This window comes from Halichoerus grypus, chromosome 5 (genome assembly GCF_964656455.1).
Source record: "Halichoerus grypus chromosome 5, mHalGry1.hap1.1, whole genome shotgun sequence".
Classification (NCBI taxonomy): domain Eukaryota; kingdom Metazoa; phylum Chordata; class Mammalia; order Carnivora; family Phocidae; genus Halichoerus; species Halichoerus grypus.
Window position 1 is genome coordinate 134,694,013 of NC_135716.1, and position 27,951 is coordinate 134,721,963.

Sequence of the window (27,951 nt, forward strand, 5' to 3'; positions counted from 1 at the left end):
ACATGGGTAGTCCTTGGAACGCTAGAGCATCTTCTGGCTTCCACCTATGACAGCCTGTCATGGGTATAGGTGCAAGGCGCTGCAACAGCTGGAACAACATCCTGGGTGTTTTAGAGGTATGAAAACATAGTAACGTTAAGAACTGTGGAATTGGTTATTTGTTGCTAGGTACCACTGATTGAAAAGAGAAAATGGTAGGCTCGGGTCTATTAATGAACAATTTAAATCAAAGTGTGACAGTAAGAGGGACTCCATGGCAGCATTTAAAGTGCATTTCTGCTCCTGCAGCTGGACAACAGTCATAGCAGAACAGGGACAGGACTGAATTGTTAGCAGAGCCTCAGGAAAGGCTGAATCCCAGCCTAGGCTACTCTCTTACACAAACTCAGGGCCCTAAAGGGGAAGAAGTGGGAACCTGACACTTGGAAGGGGTTATCTGTGTAGTCACGGTTAGAAATCTCAAATCCTGGGGCGCCCGGGTGACTCAGTTGTTTAAGCATCCGACTCTTGACTCAGGCTCAGGTCATGATCTCACAGTTTTGAGATTGAGCCCAGCATCGGGGTCCATGCTGAGGTGTGGAGCCTGCTTGAGATTCTCTCTCCCTCTTCCTCTGCCCCACCCTGCTTTCTCCCTCTCTCAAAAAAAAAAAAAAAAAAAACACCTCAACTCCTTAGTCCTCAAATTCTGAATCCTATGGGCCTAAAGAAATGGCCAGTTCCCCCTTATCAGAAGATAGAGCTAGTCACACACACACATGCTTGAAATTCTACAAAGTCCTCAAATGAGGCAAGTACCTTAGAAGATATTTCTTACCCTTTTCATGATTAGCCTCACCTCCTCTCCTGGCTCATAATTAAAGTCAAATAGCAGTATAAACTGATCTAGGAAGTGCTTAGCCAGCTAAAGCAAAAGAGAAAGTATATGCCTAAAGAGATGCTACCTTGAGGAAATAGGAATGGTTTCTGGTGGGGCTAGGTCAAGAGGAAACAGGAAATAAAGCTGAATTAAGGAGAGTTATCAATACAGTGGTACTTTCCGGTGATACAGGATTTAATACCCCAGAAAAGATCCTGATGCCAGCTGTAATAGGCTGTTGGAATGAATGGCCCCTGAACACCTGAAAAAGGCAAAGGCCTGTATTAAACAACACAGAGATGCCACAGTTGCTGTTTCAAAGTATGGAGGAAGGGTTTAAAAGCTCAGAGAAGCATGTCTACTCTCTAAGGTAAAAAAACCTTGTGGCTGACCATGTTCCTTAGGACGTCACAGGAACACTTTATCAAGGCAGAGAGATTAGAAAGACATCACATCATTCAATAGGCTAGAAATAATGACAGGAGATATTATTTAGTACTGCATTCCCTAATAGCAATGCGGATGATAGAATCCAAGAATAGCGGACATCAGTGGCAGCATATACCCGTTAGAAGGAAGGTAAACAGAATGACTAGAAACTGCAACAAGTCCAGATTGAGTCAGCAAGGCCTGAAATTTATGGAATTGACTTATAAGACATTTCATCCCTAGGAGCAAGATAGATATGCAGCCCAGAAAAGGTACATGTATGTATGTACATGTATACACACATACATGCAATGGGGATCAAGAACACATGAGCAAAAGTTTGAGGTCAGCCAGCCCCAATGAAGAGCTATATTCACATGCCCAGTTCTCTGACCTAGAACACATCAACTAAAGAAAAGGAAAGATCCCGCAATACCATAGCTAGCTCTGTGGATTACTCAGATCTTTCAAAACTATTGCATACAGATTGAACTGTTAGCCAAAGATCCCAAACACCATCATGACCTTTCACTAATAGTAGAGGTAGACAGGGGGTGGGGGGCGGGGGGCGGGGGGCTGGGTGGCTCAGTCGTTAAGTGTCTGCCTTAGGCTCTGGTCATGATCCCGGGGTTGTGGGATCAAGCCCCGCATCGGGCTTCCTGCTCAGTGGGAAGCCTGCTTCTCCCTCCCCCATTCCCCCTGCTTGTGTTCCCTCTCTCTTGTTCTCTCTCTCTGTCAAATAAATAAAATAAAATCTTGAAAAGAAAAAAAAGAGAGTAGAGGTATACGGAAGTCAGCTAAGAAACTGAGTTCCAACTATGTCTTATAGTGAAATGAATATACTTGGCAATTGGCAGAATTCTCACTTTGTTCTCTGAATTATAAAGTAAGAGCCGTTATTATAGGAAAGCCATAAGGAAGATCCTCCCTCCAGGAGGATAATAATTCTTACAAAATAGTTATATCACCTCTGTATTAGTTCCCTAAGTCTGCTATAGCAAAGTACCACAAACCAGGTGGCTTTAAAAAAGAGAAATTTATTCTCTCACCATTCTGAAGGCTAGAAGTCTGAAACCAAGATGTCAGCAGGGCCATGCTCTGCCCAAAGCCTCTAAGGGAGGATCCCTCCTTGCCGCTTCCAGCTCTGGCAGCCCCCACCGCATGCCTCCGCTTATGGCAGCGTAACTCCAGTCTCTGCCTCATCTGGCTTCCCTCTATCTATCTTCCCTGAATATCTGTATCTGTGTCCAAATTTCCATCTTGTATAAGGACATCTGTCATATTAAATTCAGGGCCCACCTCCTCCAGTATGACCTCATCCTAACTAATTACATCTGCAATGACCCTCTTTCAAAATAAAGTCACATTCACAGGTACTAGGGGTTAGGACTTCAAAACATCTTTTGGGGGATACAGTTCAACCCACAATAGCATCTCAAAGGGATAGCAAAAACCAGTGCCATTCTCAAAATCTTAAAGGATATAGGAGTGGTGGCCCCAAGTAGGACCCTATTAATATACTAGTCTTGTCCCTGTGGAAACTAAATAATCTACAGAAGGCTATAATCGACTACCACAAGTTAACCAAGCACCTTCACCTCAATTACAGCTGTTTTACCAAATATACCAGGTATATTTACCAGGGCAGATTAATAGCCTTGACTACTTGGTATGTCACCACTGAACTGACAAATGCTTTCTTTTTTTTGTCATACCTGAAGAGCAGGAAGTAGCAAGTGTTCTGGACACCTTAGAAAGACATGCATGTTCCAGAAAGAAACAAAACCCAGAAAGATTTAGGAGCCTTCCACATAGGCAAAGTTTCTAGGGGTCCAGTGTTCTGGGCAACCTGGGATATTCAAAAGTAAAGGATAAGTTATTATTTTGCAACTCCTAACACTAAAAAAGAACCAGAATGCTTAACAGGCTTCTTTAGGTCTGAGAGGCAGCTTGAAAATGAATGCTTGAAAATACTGCTATGACCGATCTGTCAGATGATGTAGAAAGCTATTGGTCTTGAGTGGAGCCCAAGGCAAGGAAAGGTTCTGCATAAGGTCTAGGACTGTTGCTCGGTCCACATCACTCATAGTATTAGAATTATTTGTGGCAGCAAAATATATTATATACAGTACACATTCCTAGGGTTCTAGAGAAAAGCTATGACATCTGTGGCAGAAAAGTATAAGCTAGGGGCACCTGGGTGGCTCAGCCGTTAAGCGTCTGCCTTCGGCTGAGGTCATGATCCCAGGGTCCTGGGATAGAGCCCCGCACTGAGCTCCCTGCTCCGCAGGAAGCCTGCTTCTCCCTCTTCCACTCCCCCTGCTTATGTTCCTGCTCTCACTAGCTCTCTCTGTCAAATAAATAAATATAATCTTAACAAAATAAAAGTATAGGCTATTAACAAACCACTCCAAGCATGACATTGGACCCTAAGAAAAACTGAGCATCAAACCATAGGACCCCAAGTGACATCAAGCAGCCAAAACTTCTATCACCAGCTGGATATAGTGATGTGATGGAGAGAGTTTATACCAGCACATCTCCCTGTGATCTTATTTTGGCAGCTTGAAATCAGCCATTGTGGGGATATTTATACCACAAAACTCAGCAAATGCTACAAGTTAGGATGGTATTTTTCAGAGATGATTACTAAACATTTACCAGCACACCAGTGATACTAACAGACCCAACAAATCATAAGGTCAGGTGACCCCAGCAACAATCCACCATAATAGGGATGCAGCACATCTAGGATCAAATTTGGGCAGGTCCAGAGAGTGTAAGAGAATGGCACAAATATGTCCCTAATCACCATGTCATCTGTCACTGCTGTAGCCGTGCTTCTCCCCTATTTCACACCTATGCACACATGGAGGCTTTTCTGTGATCTGCTGATGAAGAAGGGAAAAGTTCAAGATTGGTACATGAATGGGGTCCAGTATGGGGGTATAAGCTGAAAATAAATTGCTGTTACACTACAGAGTAGCCCTGAAAAATACCAATTAGGGAAAGAAAAAGAAAAGTGGCCTGGCATTGGGATATATGGTCTAATGACTGGGCTGACTGACTGATCAGGACCCTGGAACCAGCAAGATTTGAAGACTAGGTATAGGAAGGTCTGGGTAAGAGGCATGTGGATGGGCCTATGGGAGTGGGCACCAAGTGTGGAGATTGTCCTATGGCATGTTCATGCCAACCAGAGAGAATCCACTGCAGAAGAAACCTTAAAAACATCAAAGATGACTTGGCCAGTAAATGTCAGCCAGTTTCTGTACTTGGGCACCTTGCAGAATCATCAGTGGTCTTATGAATAGAGTGGCCAGAGTGGTAGAGATGGAGAATATGAATGGATCTAACAACATAATGGACTCTTCCTCTTGAAAGCTCATCTAGTAAAGGAATTATCCGAGAACAGTAATTTTTAACATTTCAAAAATCTGACAGTGTATTGGACCTCCACCTAAAAATGCACATACTCAAACAAAATATATTTGGAGACTACTAGTACCTATATGCGGAACTCAACATTTTTGGTTCCAAAATATATATTCAACCTGTAGTTAAGCAATACACATTCTATGATAATAAAATGTTTGTTCAAGAACCAGCACTGGCCAAAATGCTCTAAATGAATACCGGGAAAGCTGGCACAGATCTAGAAGTTATAAGACAAGCCAAATTTGACCCTAATACAAAGAATCATACTAAGGAAAAAGATGTATTGGCCTGTACTTGCTGCTTATACTTTGTACTATGTACTATGCTGTTTCAGGAATAAGGAAAAGAACGGCAAATGGCCTGGGCAGATAACACAGCTTTATAAAAATGGATAAAAATTTAACAGATAATTAACCTACTAGAGTACAAATATGGGAAGCAGCATTCATACTAGCCAAAGAGGGACTGTTAAGTATGGTCCTTCAGATGGAAGCAGAAGTATCTAAAGGACTATCATCCAGGGGTTGGTAGCAAAAGTACAAGGAATAAAATTCTTAAATGGAGAACATAGTTTGTTTAGGTGCTCTCTAACTGCCAAGTCCCTAAGCATAACAAAAATCAAACATATCCGAATAGTACAGTTAGTCAGAATTGGAAATGTAGAACAATTAACTAGAATTTTACAGATTAGGGGAAGATAGGTATCACTTAAAACATAAAGTCCTTTGGGAACCTGTATCAGCACAGTCTTGTAGTATGAAATGGGGGGCATATGGTTATGCTGGTAAGAGACTTGAAATCAGAACTTACTGAGATCTGGCCCTTAAATTTATACTCCAGTCCATGACAATTTTTTACGTAGGCAAGGGCTACTCTTGCCAGAAAGTTAATTCTAACTGACATTCTGTAATGATCTTAGCCTAATTCATAATGTAACTACTATTTGGTATAATAATGAAGTAATTAGTAAAAATAATTTGATTTTTTTAAAAAAACTATCATAACACTGATATCAGTGATCAAGTGTATTGGGAAATTAAATTAAAACCCTCACATGTTGTTCTTCCAATGAAAGCTGATTGGCCAGAGGAGGAACTAGATTTACTTGACAATCAATTAATCTTTATATTAAATCAATCTATTGACACCTTAGATGAAATTCACAATTTGGTGATGAAAGGAAGTAAAAGGGTTGATGAATATGTGCATGAGTACAAACATATCTGTGCTGGATATTTGGAAAACTGAAATATTTCTTTAAAGCAATACCTATACTCTATTGGATGAAACAAATAATTCATATTTTAGCATTTGTATTTTTGCTTTTTTGTTGCTGTTGTTCCATAAATGGTGCAAAAGATTCAGGAAAACAAACGATAATGAGCAATATATAATTAAGAAGCCTTGACCAAGAGTCAGGTGGGTGAAATGTATAACAGAGTTAGAGCTGAACTGGGAGAGTTCATTGCTCATCTTCAGGGACAACTGGAAGTCAGGTACTGATTCTTGGTCAAGATAACAATGAGTAGACTAATGATGTATAATGTGCTGTTAGAGTTTAACACTCCCCTGATGCCACCCAGGGCCAGCCTCTTCAATGGCTCACAACTGCTATAACCAATTTAAGAGCCTGGCTTGGCTATGGAACCAGTGGAGCATTAGAGATCCCTTGGAAACTTTTGCCAAAGTTCTCCTGAAACAAAACAGGCTTTTTGGTTTACCCTACCCCCACACCCAGCCAAATCTTTCCCCAGGCGTTTTCAATCTCAACAAATGTCACCACCATTAACCCAGCTGCTCAGGCAAAAAGCATAGCATTGGGTCTTGATTTCTCCCTTTCCCAGACCTCTACAAGTATTCTGCAGCAAGCCCTATCAGTCTCCTTCTAAACAACACAAATTCTTTCACTTCTCTCCATCTACTCTGGCATCAGCCTGTTTCAAATCACCTTCCTGCAATAGTCTCTGCTTCCACTCTGCCCCTACAATTCATCGTACCCATATACAAAACACTACTTTTTGAAAGTCAGATCATGTCACATTTTTGTCTAAAACATTGCAAGGGCTTCTCATTGCTCTTAAAATACAACAAAACTCCTTACTCTAGCCCACAAGTGTCCAGGTAATCTAGCGGCTCCCTGTCTCTCTAATCCCAGCATAGTCTTCCTCTCCCTTGCCTTTTGTGCTGTAGCCACACTGGACTCCTTTCTCCTATTCAAACATCCTGGGCTCTTTCCCACCTCAGGACATTTACATTTCTGTTCCCTCTGCCTATGAAGTACCCCCACACACACTTTTTGCCAATTAACTGCTTTTTATCATTTAGGTTATCAATCAAATATTATCTCTTCTTGGAAGATTTCTATAGCTACCTTATCTAAAATCATTCCTTTGCTCAGCTCACTGTTACTCTATCACATCACCTTGTTTGCTTCCTTCCTCATGTTGTTTCAGCTTATATTTTCTGTTAATTATTATAATCACTACTGTAATTGGCTTGCACTTCAATAAACAGACTCATATCTTTATCTATTAATTAACCAATTTACTTGAGATAGGATTCGTAAGTACAACAGATAATAAGATGACATAATGAAGTACATCAGATGAGAAGACGTAATGAAGGGATATTCAGCTCCCAGTCTCCCTTTCATCACACTGGCTGGCACACCCAAGTGTAAATTCCTTGCACAAGTAGGTCTCTCTTGTCTGAGGAGCAAGTGACTGACTAGCTTGGGCATTTAGTAAACCTCTTCCTTGCATGTAAAGTACAGCTAGTACTTATTTTGAATAATACGTTAAGCTTAACAGATTCAGCTGTATACAACGTACTTACATATAATTTATTTATACTTTTAGATGACTGCTTTGTGGGATTCATGATCTGGGCATCCCCTTTATGTAAACCTCCACTATAATCGTCTCTGTCTCCCGGTATTACTTATGATACAGGTTCAGCTGCTGTAGCAGACAGAAACCCAAAACAATAGAATTGTATTTACTTCACATTCAAATCCAGTCTGGTGTGGTCACTTCCATGAAGTTGTCACATGCTCAGGGCCCTTTGGTTTTGCTGCATCACCAGCCCTGTGGTTTCACCTGGGCCACAAGGTACAAGAAATCCCACCACTGCATGGCCATTCCAGCTAGTAGAAAAGGGAAGAATGGAAGGAGAAGGATGCCTCTTTATTTCAAGGGCATGTTCTGGCCAGAACGTAGGTTCCACCTAGACTAAGAGGAACCTGCAAGAAAGGCTGAAAGGTAGTCTACTTCCTGGGTAGCCATGTGCTCAGTTACAACTCTGGAGTTTTCTTACTGTTGGAAAGAAGACTGGATATTAGGGAGTTCTCTCTCATACACCCATTAGAATGCAAACTTCATAAAAAGAGAATTTTTCTCCTTTTTCACCATTATACCCCAGCTCCTAGAACAGTACCTGGTACATTCATCTTCCTCTGACCATTTTCCTTGCCTTTGTCCTGACTCATCCATCATCGCTGATGTAGTTTTTGAATGTAGGTGAGGTTTGGTGGGGTGAGGTCGGGACTCAACGACCAAGAAAGAATTCTTTTTTTTTTTTTTTATTTTTTTATTGTTATGTTAATCCCCATACACTACATCATTAGTTTTAGATATAGTGTTCCATGATTCATTGTTTGTGCATAACACCCAGTGCTCCATGCAGAACGTGCCCTCCTCAATACCCATCACCAGGCTAACCCATCCTCCCACCCCCCTCCCCTCTAGAACCCTCAGTTTGTTTTTCAGAGTCCATCGTCTCTCATGGTTCTTCTCCCCCTCCGATTTCCCCCCCTCCAAGAAAGAATTCTTGAACCATCTTTGGTGCAAGAAGATGGTTTTCTTACAGCACAGGGACAGGATCCCTGGGCAGAAAGAGCTATGCCCCCGGGGTTGTGAGGAGTGACTTACTACATACTTTGGGACTGGGGGAGGTAAAGATAAGGGAGGTTCCAAAAGGATTTTCATATGCTAAAGAAAACTCACAGGATACCAGAGGCCTTCCTATTGTCAAGCTAAAGTTGTTTTTCCCTCTAGCAAATCATTAACATTAAGACAGTCGGGAGCTTCCTGGAGGACCATTATACTCTGCCTGCCTCAAATATTTGTCAACTGGCTGCAGGTTGTACGGACGTCTAATTTTATTTGCATTTCCTTCTGGAAGTTAGGTTATTGATAAGATTGCTTTTTTCTTGTAAATCACTAAGACATTTGTAAACTGAGGGAGGCTCAAGTCTTGAAGGACTGTGATCTCTATAATATAGTTAACCATTTGTTTTTCTCTTCCTTAGCTTTAGGGCAGCCAGGAGTGCCTGGGGAATGTCACACAGATCACACCTGAGTCGGGGGGGTTGTGGGGTGTCAGTTTGTGCTTTGTCCTCAGCTTGCCTTCTGCTCCCTCATCAATCACCACTCATTGGACATAAGCCGTGTCCTTCTAAATTACTTTTCTGTCTCCACGCCAATCTATCTTCCACACTGCCATCAAAGCTAACAGTTTAAAATAGGAACAGTCTTCTTTTATTTCTTTTCTTAAAGCCCTTCAATAGCTCACCAATATCCTCAGGATAATTTACCAGCAGAGACTTCAAGGGCCTTGCCAACCACATCTCACCTCACTCACCCCGTTCTCCAGCCAAATAAAGCTGAATATAGTTCTTTCAACATTCCATTCTCTTTCATGCTTTTATGTGTCTACATACATACTGTCCAAACCAGGAAGAATAGCCATTCACTCTTCTGCATTCTCACAATATCTTGTACATACTACCAATGACATTATTTTGTGATTTTTAATTTAACATCTTCCTCTTCTATGGGCTGTTACTACTGAAGGGAAGAACAGAGATCATGTCTTGTTCATCTTTCAGTTCTTAGCCGTGAGTTAAGCACAATATTTTTTTTGTTGCTGTCTGCAATGACCACATGTTTGAAGGAATAAAGCACCATTACTTTATCTAGAATTAAGAAACCTGTTTTATCTGGGCACCTAGCATCCCCTGCTGGATGCTGGGCTGCTCCTGACCAGGAATTTATGGATGTCAGGATGAATGACATGTAGGAATAACAATTATGAAATAAAGTTTACTATTCACAGAGCAAAGAGCAAAAGGATTACCCAGGGAGAAGAGTTCAGGTTCTATCTAAAGTGAAACAAAGTTGAGAGGGGGGTGGAAAGTGGCTTAGGGATTTATTATGGTTAAGGGGGTGGGTGCATATTTTTTTAATCTTTCCTAGATGTGAGGCAAAGGGGAGAGGTGGGGAACTGAAAGCTGTCAGCCATCAAACATCAAAAATAAATTCTTTCTGTAGTATGAAATGATTTTTTCCAATGATTATACTTTATTTGAAGTCATTTTTTATTTGTTTCTGTTTTTACCTTCAGAAATAATGCCCACCTCACAGGGTTGTTGTGGAATTAAATTTAAATAAAATAGGAGATGGAAAGGACATTATATACTCTAATGTATGATAGTGAGAATATTATCTATACTGTAAAGTATTACACCAATTGTCATAATCATACAGGCTAGATCCTATCCTAAGTACTTTCTGCATAAAACCTGCACTTCCCATATCTCAATAGAATTATAAGCAATGATGAGTGGCAGGGATGACATTTGATTTTAAATATCATTGTCCATTATCTCACATACCTGAGATGGGGACCTGGGGCAGGGGGTGCTTTGTGAATTGCTGACTTGTAGATAGCAGTGCTCAAGTCACAAGTCACAAATACAGTTTCTGTAGCCAAAAAATGTCAGTGGGTGGTAAAGCCTGGTGGGAGCTAAACAGATGTGTGTGTCATCAATTTCCCATCCTCGCGCCAGCTTTTGTTGAATCTGTGGCATTTGCACACAGCATCTGTGGGTATTTTGATCTCTAAAATAGGGCTTTAGGATCTGTAGTTGAGAGGCAGCTCAGAAGTGTAAAATATTTTTATCAAAAACCTCATTAGACTGTAAACTTGTGACACATTGTAGGAGCAATAAAGCACATCCCATGTTTCTGAGTCACCACCCCAGCCGACTGACCACTTTCCTCCTCTGTGATAATGAGAACAGCTGAAATTCCTTCTAGCCCTCCATCCAGCAACGGAGAAAATGGCACCATTCTCCCAAATGGAGGTAAAAGCTGGGAGAGTTGACATGGAGGACATCACACCTCATTTAAAGATGCCCAAATATAATCATCCTGTTCACAGCTGAAGCATTTAGAGAAGCAAAGCACGGCCTTCAGGCAAACGGAGATGGGAGACAAGCAAACTGATATTTATAATCTTCTTTGAGGGAATAACACAGGAGAAGCCAGACCGTTTCTTTCCAGTCAACAGGCAATAAGGACCTGACCCCATCAACAACCAAATGAACATGGAAACAGATCCCACCCACCCAGTCAAGCCTTGAAATGACTGCAACATTGGCCAGTAACTTGATTCCAGCCTTGTGAGAGGCTGAGTCAGAGGCACCCAACTAAGCCACAAGTGGATTCCTTATCCACAGAAAATGTGAGATAATAAGTGTTTGTTACTTTAAGCTACTAAGTTTTGGAGGTTATTGATTATGCAGCAATAGATAACTAACACATACACAGAATAGAAAACTACATAAAATTATCTAACATATTTAAAAAGTGAATAAATACAAACTCTAAAAATAAAAAATACAATAACAAAAATTGAAAAAATAGAACAGGTTTAACAGAAAATTAGACACAGTTGAAAAGAGAATTAGCAAACTGGAAGGCAAATCAAAGCAATTACAAAAATACAGCCCAGAAAGACAAAATGATTTTTTTAAAAAATGGAAGAGATTGTCAAAAATGGAAAATAAAGAAGTAGGTCCAAAGTAGATTTAATCAGAAGTCCAAAAGCAGAGGAGAGAGAGGTTGGCACAGGAAATATTTGAAGAGAAAATGAAAAAGTATATTCCAGATATCATAAGAAAGACACCAATTTACATATGCAAGAAATCCAGTAAATTCCATATAGGATAAATAAAAGGAAACCCACCCAGAGACACATCAAAGTTGGACTTCAGAAATTCAGAAACAAATAAACAAAAAAGGGCAGATTACTTACAGTGAAAAACAATTAGATTTACAGCCAATTTCCCAATATCAATGGAAGCCAAAAGACAAGGGAAAATAATTACAAAGTGTTGAAATAAAGTAACTGCTACACAATGGGAAAAAATGCTTTCAAGAATGAAAGCAAATGACATTTTCAGCCAAATAAAAAAATGAGCATAAATTCCAGAGAACTGACCCAAACAAAAAAGCAAGTGATCCCAGGGGGTCTGAGATACAAAAGGGAACTAAAAGCAAAGATATTGGTAAACATCTAAATATAAATCAAAGACTAAATGCAAAGCTAGCGTACTGTGGGGTAAAAAAAAAAAAAATAGAGATAATTAAAATAGATAAAAACAAACTGTAAACAGGGAAGGGCTAGCTGGAAGGAGGTAAAGTATTCTAAGATCCCCTTGGAGGAAGATTAAAATTATAAGATAAAATTATAAAGTTAACTGTCAACTTTCAAGGCTGAGTATTGGCTTATTTCCTAAATCTGGCTGTAGTGACTCTGCTTTGATAAACGTGGTAATCAAAAAACTCCTTTAACTATTTAAAACGTGAAGACACCATAGATGTGGTACTGGACTGATTCAACTTATATGGGACCAAAGAAAACTAGAGCCTTACAGTGGAAGATGACTTAGGCTCACACTGGTTAGGAAGCCCTCACCCTACAAAAGGCCGAAGAACCCTCTAATAAAATGAGAAAATTAAGAAGGTGAGGTGAATAAATTTGAGGCCTCAACTTCCTTGAGCTTTAATTTACAAGGGCAAGAGACTTTGGTTTCAGATTTATTATCTTTACATACTCAAGCAGTGACTGATATTGGAGAAACAAGCTCACAAAGATGGCAGTCATACTGTCCTAATGATATTCTCCTGCTCTGTCCCTCTAAAGAACAGCCACATCCTTGGGGGGACCCCAGACTTAAGAGGAAGAGGAAAACAATTGGGGGAATGGTAAAGAAGAATATGTTTTTCCCATTCTTTGATGTGCCTTCCAAGTGTTAGGAATGCCACCAGTTTAACAGTCCCAGCCTCCTTCTAGCTCCTTACTCAGTCTTCCTCAGGGAGAAGGCATAATTTAATCTGTGCTGGTGTTTCCAGAAGGAAAAGGTGGGCATGCACAACTCAGTCCTTCCCCTGTACTTCCTCAGATGAGCAGGATTTCTACAGCTCTTCCCTGCTACACATTTTACAGGGCTAGGTTCTCCCTCTGAAGGGGAGGCTGCCCAGGCCCAGCATCTCCTGCTACTGGGTGGTAAGTCTGTGTAATTCTGGTGTTCAGTTTAAGAAGCCTTCTTGCCCAGACAGAGATTATATATTCCAACATCAATTTTACCAGTAATTGATGTAACACCTTGTTTTCATATCTGACTTTTTTTTTCATCATATTTCCAAGTTGGTTCCAATAACTCAGGTGGTGAATTTCCCCCAGAATCCCCAACAATAGATAATGCATAATTCTGGCTACTTGGTCTATATATAACAATAACCTCAACAATAATAACGGCAACAACATCAAAACAACCACTAAGTGCTGGTTACTATGTTCTATGCATCACACACATTACCTTTAATTTTCATCACAACTCTGAAAAGTAGGTACTATCTCTCCATTGTTTGTTCATTTGGGTTTCTGTGGGATGATGAAACTGTCATCCATGTGCTCTCCCCAAACAAGGGCTAAATTTATATTAGTGGTTTTCTATTTAACCTTATATACACTGGGTACCACCTTTCATTTGCACTCACTCAAAGTCCTTCACTAGCTTTAAAAATGTTATCTCTAGCACACAGCCCTATACCTATGGCTCATTTACCACACTAACCAGGAACTCGAGATCAGTTTCACCCAGTTGTAACTGTCAAAGCAATTATCAGAGCAAGAATCATGTCCCAGAGGAGATCTTTTCAGTCTAGATCAGGAGTCACCAAACTGACTGGCAGGCCAAAGCTAGCCCACTACCTGTATGGGTAAATAAAGTGCTACTGGGACACAGCTACATTTATTTATTATGCATTATCTACAGTGACTTTCACACTACCCCAGCAGGGTTGAATAGTCAGGACAGAGACTGCAAAGCCCACAAAACCAAACATACTCACTATCTGGCCTTTCACAGAAAGTTTGCTCACCCCCAGTTTAGACGTGGAGGTTGATTCCATATTCTCAGTACTCTAAGTGGTCAGTATAATTTTTTCTCACATATGGTCATAGGCTGTATCCTTTACATCTGTGAACTTGCATCAAGTTGATGGCAATAATGATAGTTGGAGCTCTACTTCCTCACTTCTAATCAAATGTCTTTCAGTCAGATTCCTCAGCCAGAGATTCTATCAGTCTGCAACTATCAATACTCTGGTGACAACATTTTTAAGGAATATATAGAAATGCTTTTAGTTACTTATATTTAAAAATAAATTTAGAGTCAATGACTGATACTCTCTCCTATATTAAAAAGTATCCAGGTAATTGAAATGAAAGACATGCTATGAATGAATTACTAACCTGTAGTATTACCAATTGCACAACATAAACTCTCTGGATAATGGCTAAATCCTCCATTTCAATCTGAACTATGGACACCCAGCATGAGGGCACTGATACTTGAGACATGGTTTCTAGTTTTCAAAAGGCTTTACTGGATAATGTTCAAGAGGAGAGAAACTAACATTTGTTGATAACCTAACATGTGCTTTTTACTAAGATAGGTACCTTATAGAGATTATGATATTTAACCCTCACAATAGCCTATGAGGTGAGTGTTATTACTGTCTCTGTACAGATTAATACCCTCAACTGAGAGAGATAGACAATCTTATCCCAAATGTCGGTCGGGATTGGATACTTCTACGGGGAGGACAATTCCACAACTCTCAAGACGTCCTTGAGTTAAATAAACTCAAAATTTGCAAGGTACATTTTATCCAGATTGTTATTCTAAAAAGTATATCATCAACACCTGCCAAAACCAGACCCCCGCTGTGCCAGTCATCACCTCTTTAGTTGCTGGACTGTGAGCAATTTACTTCTGGGAAAGAGTCTGGGATGGTACAAGGGGCCATCAGAGAACTCAGGAAAACATACATTCACCAACTGGTACGAAAGCATTTCAGTATTGTAACAACTGGTACAACTGTACTAGCGCCAGCTTGCTGAAAAATAAATCTGTGGAATTCTTTACAATTCCAAATCTGCAATTCTGCAGAAGCATAACCAAGACTAATTACAGAAGCTATGCAATTGAGTAAGCGATCTGGGAGTGATGTGCCCATTTTAGTTCTCAGTGATTGGCTATGACTATTCTGATGTGAATTCAGCTCAACCGAAGATGGTAAGTCAGTGCTTCTCAAGTTTTTAACCCATTCTCCCTACAATGTGTTACCATGCTTCTGCATCACACCCAGACTGTCTGATGAACCATTTCATGCCAATAACTAGAATAGCTAGAGTCTCAGTGACCTAATTCTGAGTGGATTTGATAACCACCAACTAAGAAGTGCCCTGCATTATTCAATGGGTATATATTGGGCTACTCATCAGCACTGCAGAGCTCAGCATGTACCAAGTGTATATGGCACACCATAAAAATCAGATTTTAATGACTGACTATGTTTAGTCCTTCTCCTTAATAAATGATTTAAACAAAAAGTGTACCATAGTTTTATAATTTAAAATTATATAAATATAGAGAAAATATTTTTCATTTTAATGATAAAACTCCATGTTATGTAAGCAGGCCATTCGTGGAAAATATTTGAAAATTACGTAGAGAAAAAAAAGAAAAAAGAAAATGCTGATTATTAAATATATGATAAAACAAACATTTGAAGCAGCATCACGGCACAATTTTAACCACAGTTATAAAATTATATGTACTTGATTAACTTCTCAACCCTAGATTAAAATAGCCTCTTTTTACAAGTATAGACCCTGCAAAACAGTCCAACCATCCCTCACAGTATAATTTTCATTCCTCTTTTGACTTATAATGAAGTGTTTTATTTCATACATAATCATAAACTGAGATTAGTAAAGTGGTATTGTAATAAGAAGAAGCTAGGAATAATTATATGTAGAGCAGAGCAATAAGAATATCTCCTGTCATATATACATGTATAATTCCTTTAGGTACTCTCATGGGATTGTGCTTTTCTAAATGGAAACATATTGATGCTCACTGAATAGTTACTTAAAAAAAAAAAAAAACAGATCACAGGCAGTAATTTTGTTTTCCCTTGCTTGACATTAATAAAAATGTATCTCATTCCTTCCTCAATAGGCTCCTTCCAATCTTAACAGGCTGAAAATATCTCTACTGTGTAAAAGGCCTCCTCTTGCTACCCAAAGGAAAACAAATTCTCAAAATGTCAATAGCCTTAGTTATTGCACAAATAACAAACATTTTAGTAACAGGAAATTATGTTGGAATAATCAGAAAGTAAAACTTAGAACTGACATTTAATTGTAAAACTACTCACCACTCCTGGCTTACAGTTGTGATAGCAATGCTGGGAAGTGTCCTCAAAGGCAGTGTGGTTGGTCTGGAAATGCCATCTCCCTCAGGAGTCCTTGCTGTCTCACTCTGTCTTTGGGACAGTGGTGGTAACTGTAAGTTTCCTGAGCAACACCTTCTCCCTCTCCAGAGGTCAATCCCAAGTGTGTTACTAGAAGAACTGTAGGATTTACTCAAGCTACATTCCAAATAATCTTTAACATTCTGGAGGAACCACAGGGAAAGAAAAGAGAAGAAAAGGAGAATGAGATTCAAATGTTTAAAATGATGTACAGTAGAGTGAAATAAGAATCCAAATGATCAAGTCATCCGTCATAAAGTCCTGACTCATGATCTCACAATCAGAATCTAATATTGACGGCAAAGCCTTGAGAGAAAACAAGAAGTGGGCGGGGTGGCTAATTCTCAACTTTTGGAATTCTTGGTGATTTTTAGGGTCCCCGTTACAGGTTACCAGTTATAGCATGTGGGTTAGAGGGCTTCCTATCTTCTTTCTCTTTCGTAAATTTTTCTTTCTTTTTTTCCCCTTCTTTCTCTTTGTTTTTTTTTTTTTAACTTGCTAAAATGAAAGCTTGTAATTGAACATATATTTTGGAAATCAATGTTATCATTCTGCAACATGGGGGAGAACTACATTAGCTAAGGCATATACTTTCTTGTTTAGTGTTTTAAAGTAAAAATACTTTCTATCTTAGGACAGAAAGATGTTGATAATTATGAATAACTGACTATCTCTGTTCCCATAAAAGATCTACTCAGAGTTTCTTTTTCTTTCTTTCTTTTCTTTCTCTCTCTTTTTTTTTTTTTTTTGGTAAAATTATGTAAGAGCTCAGAAAAAGAAGAGCATACTTTATCCAGCCCTGAACAGAACTTCATGTGTTCAGTGCATCCCCTAATGCTGACATGAATGAAATAGTTGTGAGAAGATAAAGACATTGTACTATAACCACTGATAAGAGTTATTCATTTTTCCTAGATCTCTTAGTGACTGTGGTTCCTGGTACTGTTGGGAGTGAGAGCCCCAAATGAGCCACTGCCTGTGCACCATTCATACAGGCTCAAAGACAGAAAACGTCATAACACAGCAAATACCCATGGAGAGCAACGCGGAGTTCAAAAGATAGAACTGTCGCTCTCTCCTCTTATCTTAACATGGAATAATGGAAGTCCTATCACCGGGCCAAGGTGTCTCACCTGAAATTCACTCTGTGGCCCTAAAAAGACAGGTCCTTCCTGCTAGTCTTTCAGAAAAGACTTAGGAGAACCTGGGAATAGACCTCCAAAGGTTTAAACAAACAGAAGTTCTCTATCTCCCACTCCACCCATCCCTATCCTCGTTCATACAAGAAGAATTAACTCAAGTTTCAGGGTCTAGCTGGGTTCGTGCAACAAATATTTGTTGCACACCTATTACAGTTTTACACTGTGCTACTCAAGAAGGATACAACAGCAAAAGGAAGCACAGTATCTATGCTCACAGAAACCAATATTCTAGTGATTTATGCTTATCTGACACAAGACCACATTTTGAGGAAGGCAATTTGGGCATGAATAGGCCTGACAATTTGCAGGGGCCCCACTCTTCCTACCTGAAATGGGATATCATCACATTTTCTTGTCCTTGACAAGAATACCATTTATTTGAAATTTAGTAGGACCACAATTCAATAACAAGAAGACAAAACAATCTGTAGTTTTCCAGAGTTTAAAATATTCTGGAATGTGTCCAGTGTTTCATTATTTACTAACTGGCTATTATTTTAAATCCATTGTAAGCCTAGCACTTAGTGTAGTCAGTGTGTGTGTGTGCGTGTGTGTGTGTGTTTTACAAATAAGAAGCTGAGGGGAAAGCTTGTATATAGAAGTTTTTTCTCAAAAGACATAAAGACAAGTTAATGAAACAGAATACACAAAGTATTCTTGAAGAGATTCAAAAACAAACTAAGAGCAGAACTCATGACTGTAAGTCAGACTACTTCCAAATATTCATGTAAAGAAAGTACTGGTTATCTGGAAAGCAAGTCATGAGTATATATTTCACCTGAGCTATGCAAGAGACTTTGTACCAGACAACAGAAATAAGGATATCATTTAGTTAAACCACCAACCACTATAGTCTCCTTAATAAGGTTTTTGGATATTTTTCTCTTTTAGAAAAAGGAAGTATTATCAACTAGGTTTAATTGTAGTAAATGAACTAAATGGGTGCTTATTTGGTATTTGCTATTTGAAAAGTAACAAAGTCACACCTGCCAAAAAATATCTCCCACACTGACTTGCCAAGAGGCTTGAATTTACAAATTTGAAGTCATTCTTTGAATTAAAAGAATTCATTTTAAAAGACTCCTTGAAAATGTATTGCCACAAAAGAACATAATGGAGTGGCTTTTTAGAAATTAAGTTAAACACTGGGAACATTAATATTGTTTCACAAACACTCATTAGCCCATCTAGAGTTATTCATAATTACCTCAAACTCTCTCACTCATACTCATAATCTATATAGCACTCTCCCCCCCCCCCCAAATTGCTAACATCCTCAAGGGAACAACGTAATTCAGTCAATTCTCAATTACCGAATTTGAGATCTTAGACTTATATTCCTATTTTAACTAGCATGATTCTGGCTGACTACACCACTCACCAGATCAAAGATTTGGGGAAAAGGAACATTAATTTGAATGTTACTTCTGGAAATCACGAATTTTAAAATGTATCATACTGCCCCAGGTTCACCCTATATCTCTATAATCCCAAGGGATATAACCCAGTTTGGGATTATCCTCATGCTCCTTGATAACTGTTTGTTTAAAAATTGATATTTTTGCCAATATAATTCCAAAAGGTTATCACAAAGGAGAAGCTGGTGCGAAACCCTGCACCTAAACGGGAAAAGTCTGAAGGGAGGAAGGGAAGGGGATGCCAGAGGGACTCAGTCCTAGCCCCATATCAAAACTGACTCATTTAGGACCACTGAAATGCACAGTTGAGGCGTATCAGGGGCTGAGTAGTTACGACTTTGTTGGTGTTGCTCTTGCTTTATTTTCCCTTTGTTAAGTCTGTCCCAGTCATTTTTGGAGCTTGCTCCAATTTTTGAATTCTGATTAAACTCCTGGTGAGGAAATGAGATTGGGTATTTCCAAGGACTTCTAGTGTGCTTGGGTACAATTCAATCTGGACCATAGGTCAGAGCTTTTCAAACCTTATAAAACCGGAAATGGAAATTATGGGAAGCATCAAGTGACACTTAGGGACTCTGTGAAGACTAAATGTCACGATGCTCCATGAGACAATAACAAAAGTAATGTTGTTTTTGAAAAACACAGTTTTATCATAGGCAATCACCATCAATTATGAGTAGTTGCCCAGAGGTAAATAATATATTTTATGTATAAAATCAGCCCCTCCCTCTTTCTGTGTGTGTGTGTATGTGTGTGTGTGTGCATGTGTGTGTGTGTGTCACCCACACACATATTCCCTGGTTCTTCTTGCCTACTCTCTTTAGCCATTTTCCCCTTTCAACTCCTCCCCAAACCAGTAATTCCCACCTCTGTAAATTACTCTGTAATCCCTAGAGTCATAATTAATTGCTTGTGCTCATTACCTGAATAGTGCTGAATTTGTCCCTCACTTCTGGGACTTAGTTCCCAAATGCAAAGTACTTAATGTATACTGTTCCTATGTCACTCATCATATTAAGTCTCCTATTAAAGGTATTTGTGTACTGCAAATAACTGTATGCAAACACAGTAGTCACAGTTATTCATTTGCTTATTCTGACAAAGCTAAACATAGTGTCTTACATGTGGTAAAAGCCTTTGCATATGTCGTTCCTTTTACCAGAAATGCTCTCTCAAAGAAAGAAAGAAAGAAAGAAAGAAAGAAAGAAAGAAAGAAAGAAAGAAAGAAAGAAAGAAAGAAAGAAAGAAAGAAAGAAAGAAAAAGAAATGCTCTTCCCTCTTCAGAGGCCTCACTCCCTCATTGCCCATATGTCCTCTCTGTCTGTATGTCATCTCCTCACATTATCCCTCCATAAACACTCTATTCTCACCATCCAAGCGATCTTTACCCACTGACCAACTTCATTTTTCTGTACAGCCCTTATCATACTTAGGATTTTTTAATAATCTATCTATGGATTTTTTCCCCTCCTCTCTGGAATATAAGCTTCAAAGGGACATGAACACTATTTATTGACTCTCTAGAACCTAATCAGTGTTTGGAAGATAACAAGTGCTAAATTAATATTAAGTGAATATTTAAATCATTAAATAAATGCTGAATTAAAATAAATAGAAATATGATAAAATCCTCCTGACTTAAGGGTGAAGACTTACTTCAGAGTGTGGCATATAAAATGTAAAATCTGCTAAGTTGCTCTTGTTGTGAGGGAGGAGATACTGTGTGTAACAATAAGTATGAGCTTTCACACTGTACTCAAAGAGTCGAGGTGCATTGGCAAAAGTTCCAGGTCATCACTCTCCACTAGAAATAAAGTGCAAGCCACAAATGGGATCCAAATGTACTAAATGAAGTTTTAAATTTTCTAATAGCCACATTAAAAAACTAAAAAAGAAACAGGTGAAATAAATTCCAGAAGTTTCCCTTTAGATGTCCAGAGCAGAGCATGGAAATATGAACATCGTTTTTTACAGTGGGTACTGAGAACTTAGAATATGAGATAAGGGAAGTTCCCTTGTGGTCAGGGAGCAGAGAAGGGAGAAATAAAGGAAATCTTGTCACATGTGATGAGACTAGAACACTAATCAAGAGTAGAAATGGCAATGGCAAAGGGGTGTGTTTTGGAGGGTGAGAGCCTCACAGCATAGCTAAGTCTCCCTCTGGACTTGTCGCTCCAAGAAGTTCCCACAAGCACCTACAGGGACACAGAAAGTAGCTGAGAATTAGCCTCAGCTTGCCTGCTAAGAGATTTGCTTCAACATGAGGCAAAGGGACCAGAAGTCCGTGGGGTGAGCAGACCGAAGGTAAGGGCTAGACAGAAAGCAAAGCTTTTAAGCAACCAGACGCCCCCACTGAAAGGTTAGGTGAAGAATCCAGACAGTGAAGGGGCAGGTCAAACTCACACTAAGTGCACTAAGAAGGTGCACTGCTCACAGTGAGAGCAATCATCACCTGATATACACATCACCTGATACACATCATGCCTAAGCAGCACTGGACCAAGGACAGAGACTTGACAACAAAAGACCTGGGGAAATGAGTGGTTCCTCCACTGAACAACAGTAGATGCTAGTGGAAAGGGGACAATACAAGATAAGGACAATACCACACATCTATTACTATAATGTTAATTAATGTTAAGTCCCTTTGCCCAATGCCATGTGATTAAAGGGAAGGAGTAAGAACTGGGAGAAATCCTGAAAGATAGACCATTTACCCAAAGACAGAATTTTACATAAACTGGCAAGTTCAAGTTCCTCCCAGCCCCTCCCCTTCTGTTGAACCAGGAGCTTAACAACAAGATGAGTTATTACAGAAAGCAAGGAAAATTACTACTTTTCCCCCCCTCCCTCCCTTCCTTCTGCACATCAGATTGGTGGCATATAATTTCTAGCTCAATTACAAACAGAAACTGAGTAAAAACTGGACAATTAAAGACACACTAATAGGGGACTGGTCAATTGAAAGCAAAGGAGATAATTAATCTCAGCTGCCCAAGATGCAAAGTTATGAGATGGTGAGTTTACAGACTTCTTCAGATGACCTGGCACAGGGCTTCTAAAAGAATGCATGTATCTAGCCACTCTGGGATCTTGTTAAAATACAGTCTGGTTTTTTGGTCTAAGATGTAGCCTAAGATTCTGCATTTTCTAGGCAATGCTAATGCTGCTATTCTGAGGATCACACTTGAGTAGTCAAGACCTAGAGGATGTGTACATCACACGCTTCTTACAAGCAGTTGTCAAAGACCCCACTGTACGAGGTGACTCTCAAGGATTAGCTGTACCTGGGTAAAGACAGGGAAGAAAGTAATCAGGGAACTGATAAGGCAGGCAATGTAGAAAGAGGAGTTTCTAAGAGCTAGAAGGCGGGCATCCATCAGAAATTGGGGGTTTTGTGAATGAGACCCTAAACCTCAACCTGAGCCCATCTCAAGGCTGCAGAGAGAGCAGTGTTCCTGCTGTCTACCTCGCAGAATTCTGGGTCCAGGTGCTGGCAATGCCTGGGTCACAGAAACAACTAGTGATAAAGTGCTGATGTTAAACAACCTTGCCCACTCTTTGGATAAAATTATGGAGCAACTTCTTCATTGAGCAGACAAAAAGCAGGTAGAATCAAGCTACTCTGATTTTTGGAACTTACATCATCAGCCGCTACTGCCATAACACTCCTGCTTTTCTTCATTGTAGAGGTGAAAAATATAGGAGATATAGGATGTCTGTTGTTCAGCAGTTTTGCTAACAATTTTTAAGACCTATAGGAGAAAAAAAAGAGACACATACACAAAAAAGAGCTCAGTATCCTTAGTTGAATACAAATACATGGCTTCTTTGTATTCTCCAAACTAACATTTGAATGTATGCAATGTACATGTATAAGTAAATATCACAATTTCCCAAGTCCATTCAATCTGATATGTGAGAAAAGAGGTTCACTAAATTAAAAAATCCAAGAAATCAGTGCAAAGTTACTCAGGAGGAGAGAAAAGAAAAGAGGGTAACACTTAGGCTCCCAAATAATCCATTATCATTAAGAATATAGAAATAATACATATTTGTGAAGGGCTTTATACTTTCTCCTACAATATTTCATTTAATCCCCATAACAGTCTCTGAGATTATTTTCATTTTTTTTTTTCCTAATGAGGGAACAAATGATCATAAAAATAACTGGACCAAGGTAACAGTTAAAACATGGCGGATTTAGAATTTAAGGAACACAAGTCTTTGATATTACGGTCAAAAAAAGAAAAAGAAAAACAAACCAATACAGAAAATAGACATCACCGGAAAAACCTAATTTCAATTTTACCATCAGTTTAAATCTCTTATATGTATAAGCACATAGGCAAATATTTATCACAGAAAATTTTAATTAGAAAGAGCTAGAATTCCCTGGTCTAAATCACACAAACCTGGCCATTTTGAAGAAGAAATGCTGCAATTCATGACATTTGTTTTGTGTAGATCATTGGAAGCCACTTCAGAAATAAAGAACCTCAATAACGTTACCAAAATTTAAGGGTGCACCCTGGTTGTGCAACTCCAGAGAAAAACTAATCTCGTTTTGAAAACCCAGGCCTTTAAAAAAAGGCCCAAATTTCAAGTTTAGGCATCCAGTAGTCTACAAGAGAATATAAAGAATTCTGTTTGCAGAATTGAACTGGAAAAGATATCCTATAGAAATCCCTGAATCCAAGACTCATTAGTCCATATGGTCGTTTCTCAAAATCTTGGTAAAAAAATGTCCTGCATCATGGCTGAACTTAAGAAGCTCCTATGTTTTCTCACTCTGTACATTTAAACTCTTAATACATGCCTGATTTGAAAAGTCTGCTTCTCTGAACATGAAGATATATATAGATTAAGAGCGTGATGGAATTGTAGCTATGTGACTAGGAATACTAAGTAGTGGCATTGTACCATCACCCAGGAAACCAGGGTTGAATTTCTAACACATAATTTGACTATATTATGCAGGAGTTGGCAGCAGAACTGACAGAGTGGGTAAGAGAGTGGGGGAGGGAGAAACTTCGCCTTTGTAAGTGTTCTGGGGAGAGAATCCCATAGGTTTTTCAGGAGTTTGATTCAATATGCCCAGGAAATGCATTTCCTCAGCATACACCAAGGAATGATTGAACTTTTCTAATGCTGACCAAACAGGAGTAGCCAGAATTTTAGAGCTTTTACTCAAAGGTTCCTTGACACCTAACAAAAATAGACAAATAGTATTTTATCACATAGGGATCTTCAATCTTGAAGGCTTCTATAAGGTAGAATCTGAAAAAAACAAAGTTTACGCTCCTAAGTTTTTTTTTTTTTAAAAAAAAGCAAGATTCAAAATTTAAGTTTTACATTCAGGATACACAATTAGATATACCCAATGATTATAATTCTGTAAAATAAAAGCATGGAAAAATACTAAAGAAGCTGTGTAAATGGTAACAGTGGACATCATGTAAGGGTTCTATAAGAGGTTTTTCTTTCTTTTCCATATTTTCTAAATTTTTTGTGATGTATTATTTTATAAGCCAAAAACTGATTTCATATATATTTTATATATTTTATTATATATTATTATATATTATGTTATAATATATATTATATATAATATATTTACATGTGTATTTTATATATACACATAAAATAAGGACCCATAAAATACATAAGAATATTAACTTATTTTTTAAGTTATTTTATTTCTACAAAACTTAGTGTGCCATATATTTGATGGGCCATCTTTTTGTGAGGTAAATGATATCTACTTATTTGGGTGAAGAAACTAAGAACAGTGACAGGCTAGGACTTAAGTGTTAGGCCATAGCTAGATGATAAATTATGTGGTCTCTTAAATATCTACTTGGAGAGTGCCAAATGAATTTGCACAGTTAATAAAATACATGCAGCATTATGTCACATCATGGTGCAAACACAAGTAACAGGTAAATTTAGCATCGGTACTATCAAGATGTGGGGAAGCTGGATGGCTCAGTTAGTTAAGTGTCCAATTGTTAATTTTGACTCAGGTCATGGTCTCAGGGTCATGAGATCAAGCCCCACATTAGGCTCCACGCTGAGCGTGAAGCCTGCTTGAGATTCTCTCACTCTCCCTCTGCCGCCACTCACACTCTTGCTCTCTCTCTATCTCTCTCAAGAAGGAAGGAAGGAAGGAAGGAAGGAAGGAAGGAAGGAAGGAAGGAAGGAAGGAAGGAAGGAAGGAAGGAAAAAGGACTATCACAATGCAAATGTTATTTGCAGTCAATTTCAAAAAATCATAATTAATAGAGCGTGGGTCTGGGAAAAAAATAAGAACATCAAAGTGATCTCTAATAAATGGCTTCACATACTAAATTAGTAGGAAAAATCTATGAGGCAAAATTTACTTTTTATCTTGCATCGATTTTGCTCGGTAGGATTGCACTTAAAAATAGGATAAAACACTGCAACTGGAATAGAAACCTTAAGCTATCTTCAGCAGGGAGGGACAATGATCAAGTTTCCCCAGTAGAAATAAAGACCTTAACAATACCTTCTCAGACTAACACAAAGTATGATGGGATCCAAATGAAGCTCAATGCATACTTAGGTTGCTTTCATATCTTGGCTATTGTAAATAATGCTGCAATAAACACTGAGTCCACCCATAGACAAATGGATAAGGAACATGTGGTACACATCGACAATGGAATATTATGCAGTGATTAAAAAGGGGGTGAGATCTTTCCATTTATGACAACATGGGTAGACCTGAAGGGTATGATGCTAAGTGAAATAAGTCAGACTGAGAAAGACAAATGCCATATGATTTCACTCATATGTAGAATCTAAAAAACAAGACAAATGATTAAACAAACAAACAAAAAGCAAAATCAGATCTATAAACACAGAGAACAAACCAATGGTTGTCAGAGGGAAGGAGGGTGCAGGAGTGGTGGGCAAAATGGGTGAAGGGGAGTGGGTGATATAGGATTTCAGTTATGGAATGAGTAAGTTATGGGATTAAAAGGCACAGCATTGAGAATATAGTCAATGATATTATAATAGCATTATATGGTGACAGATGGTAGCTATACTTGAAATGAGAGAGTATAACATATACAGAAGTTGAATCACTGTGTTGTACACCTGAAAATAATATCATATTGTGTGTCAACTATACTCAAATACAAAAAATTTATTTTAAAAAATGAAGCTCAAAGCAAATCTGGCCCTTGAGAATTTTAGGTCTAATGTGGAAGGAAAAACTTACACATACTAAATATGTACTTGGTAGATAGTAGCTTCTCAAAAATATTTGTAAATTTAGTAAATCAAAGAATATAATTAAATGCTAAAATCCTATGTGTAGATAAACTCTTCTTTATTTTGAAATAAAGTAGTTGTGCTGTGTTTCAGAAGGAAATGAGGTTGAGAAGGAAATGAGGTTTCTTTGTAGCCTTAAATAATAAGTAGGATTTGTTTAGTGGAGATAATGATGAACAATGTGGTATGCAAAAATATGGAATGGAACTTAATACATGAAGGGTGTGATACATGCAGAAAGATGCTATGCTAAGGAAATTTATGACTGGCAGAAAGATAAAATGTTCCAGGGTAACATCAGTAGGTCTTCTGGCAAGCAAGAGTACTTTTAAGAGGTCTAAGCCATGGAAATAAACTTCTTTTTTATGACACTTTGAGTGTGAGAGCTTACTGGATAAATTTATATGCCTTTAACTGAGAGCATGTCCTGGCTAGGAAAAAGCAGGATCTCAACTTACAAGGCAGTTTTCCAAATGTTATATATTAAAAATATTTTTACTTTATATTCAGAAATAAAACACAACATCTGTTATATAAAACAAGGAAAAAAAAGAGAGGAGAGATATTTTCTGGATATTCCTCATTTTCCAATCAAGATCCACCCCTACACCTTTTCTATCCTGGGCATAGTCCACGGGCTCTCTACCCCTTTGGTTCCTGGGTGTGTTCAGTCAATGGGAAACAGAGGCAGTAGACTGGAAGGCAAGAGGAAAGAGAGGTCCCTCTCTGTTGGCCATGGTGTAGCAATGGCTAAAGTCTTCTACTCTAGGTCCACAGCTCTGTAGGCACCTATCTTTGAAGGTCCCTAGGTTCCATTAACTAGTGTCTCCACTTGACCCTTCAGACATAGGACTGTGGCTAGTCTTGTGGTGCTTCATCACGCTTTTCTGCTTAACCTCAACCCTGCCCACAACTTTTGTAAATAGTACCTCCATTAAATAGTACCTCTCTTTCACCCCTTTGAGCGTGCAACCTATTTCCTGCTGGGACCCTGACTGATAACAGATGTGACCCGAAAACTTTACAAAGCCGATGGCAATTTCAAAGTATCCCCCCCCTCAGTGCCTAGTACAGTGTATAGTGACAGACACAAAGCAAGCTCTCAATAAATAATTGCTCAAGGAATGAATGAGTAAATGTAGTTGGAGTTCTAAAATGGTTTTATGGTTTTTAGAAAAGAAAGTCAGCCGTCATTATCTCAAGTTGCTTTTGTAAGGCAGAAATAGTTTTATGTCATCACTCTATGATGGCAATAGTGATTTTATTTGGGAATTCTGAGAAAGTTTATAATATGTTAATATTACATTAATTTACAGTATTATACTATTATTATATAGCAATATATAATTTAACACATTACATATTATATTATGATATATATAATATCATGTCATATATATATTGGGGAATAGGGGTTTTACAAACCATTCTATTGCTGATTGTTAGTGCCAGTTGCCTTTCATTGAGGCTAACATAGATTGAGAAGTTTTGCCAGTTTAAGCACTATACGTATGTGATTTCAAATACGTCTCATAAGAGCAGCCAACCAAAGGAGGTGGGCACAATAATAATGACAAGTGAGGAAATCAAGTCTTAGAAGAGTAATGAAATATGCCCAAAGTCACACTCTCTGC

General features: G+C 38.6%; 1 protein-coding gene across 3 annotated transcripts in view; it reads right to left on the reverse strand.

Moving 5' to 3' along the window:
- PDE4B (phosphodiesterase 4B) overlaps positions 1 to 27,951 on the reverse strand; it is a 524,480-nt gene that overhangs the window by 402,074 nt on the left and 94,455 nt on the right. For 2 of the 3 annotated variants that reach the window (XM_036077702.2, XM_036077701.2), the window contains exons 2-3: positions 22,659 to 22,770; positions 16,300 to 16,538 (exon numbers count right to left, since the gene is read on the reverse strand). In XM_036077702.2, the coding sequence (XP_035933595.1) occupies positions 16,300 to 16,538; positions 22,659 to 22,700 (281 nt within the window). In that variant the 5' untranslated portion in view covers positions 22,701 to 22,770. Of the gene's footprint in view, positions 1 to 16,299; positions 16,539 to 22,658; positions 22,771 to 27,951 lie in introns of those variants that run through there. The other variant, XM_078072990.1, reaches the window with a different exon arrangement.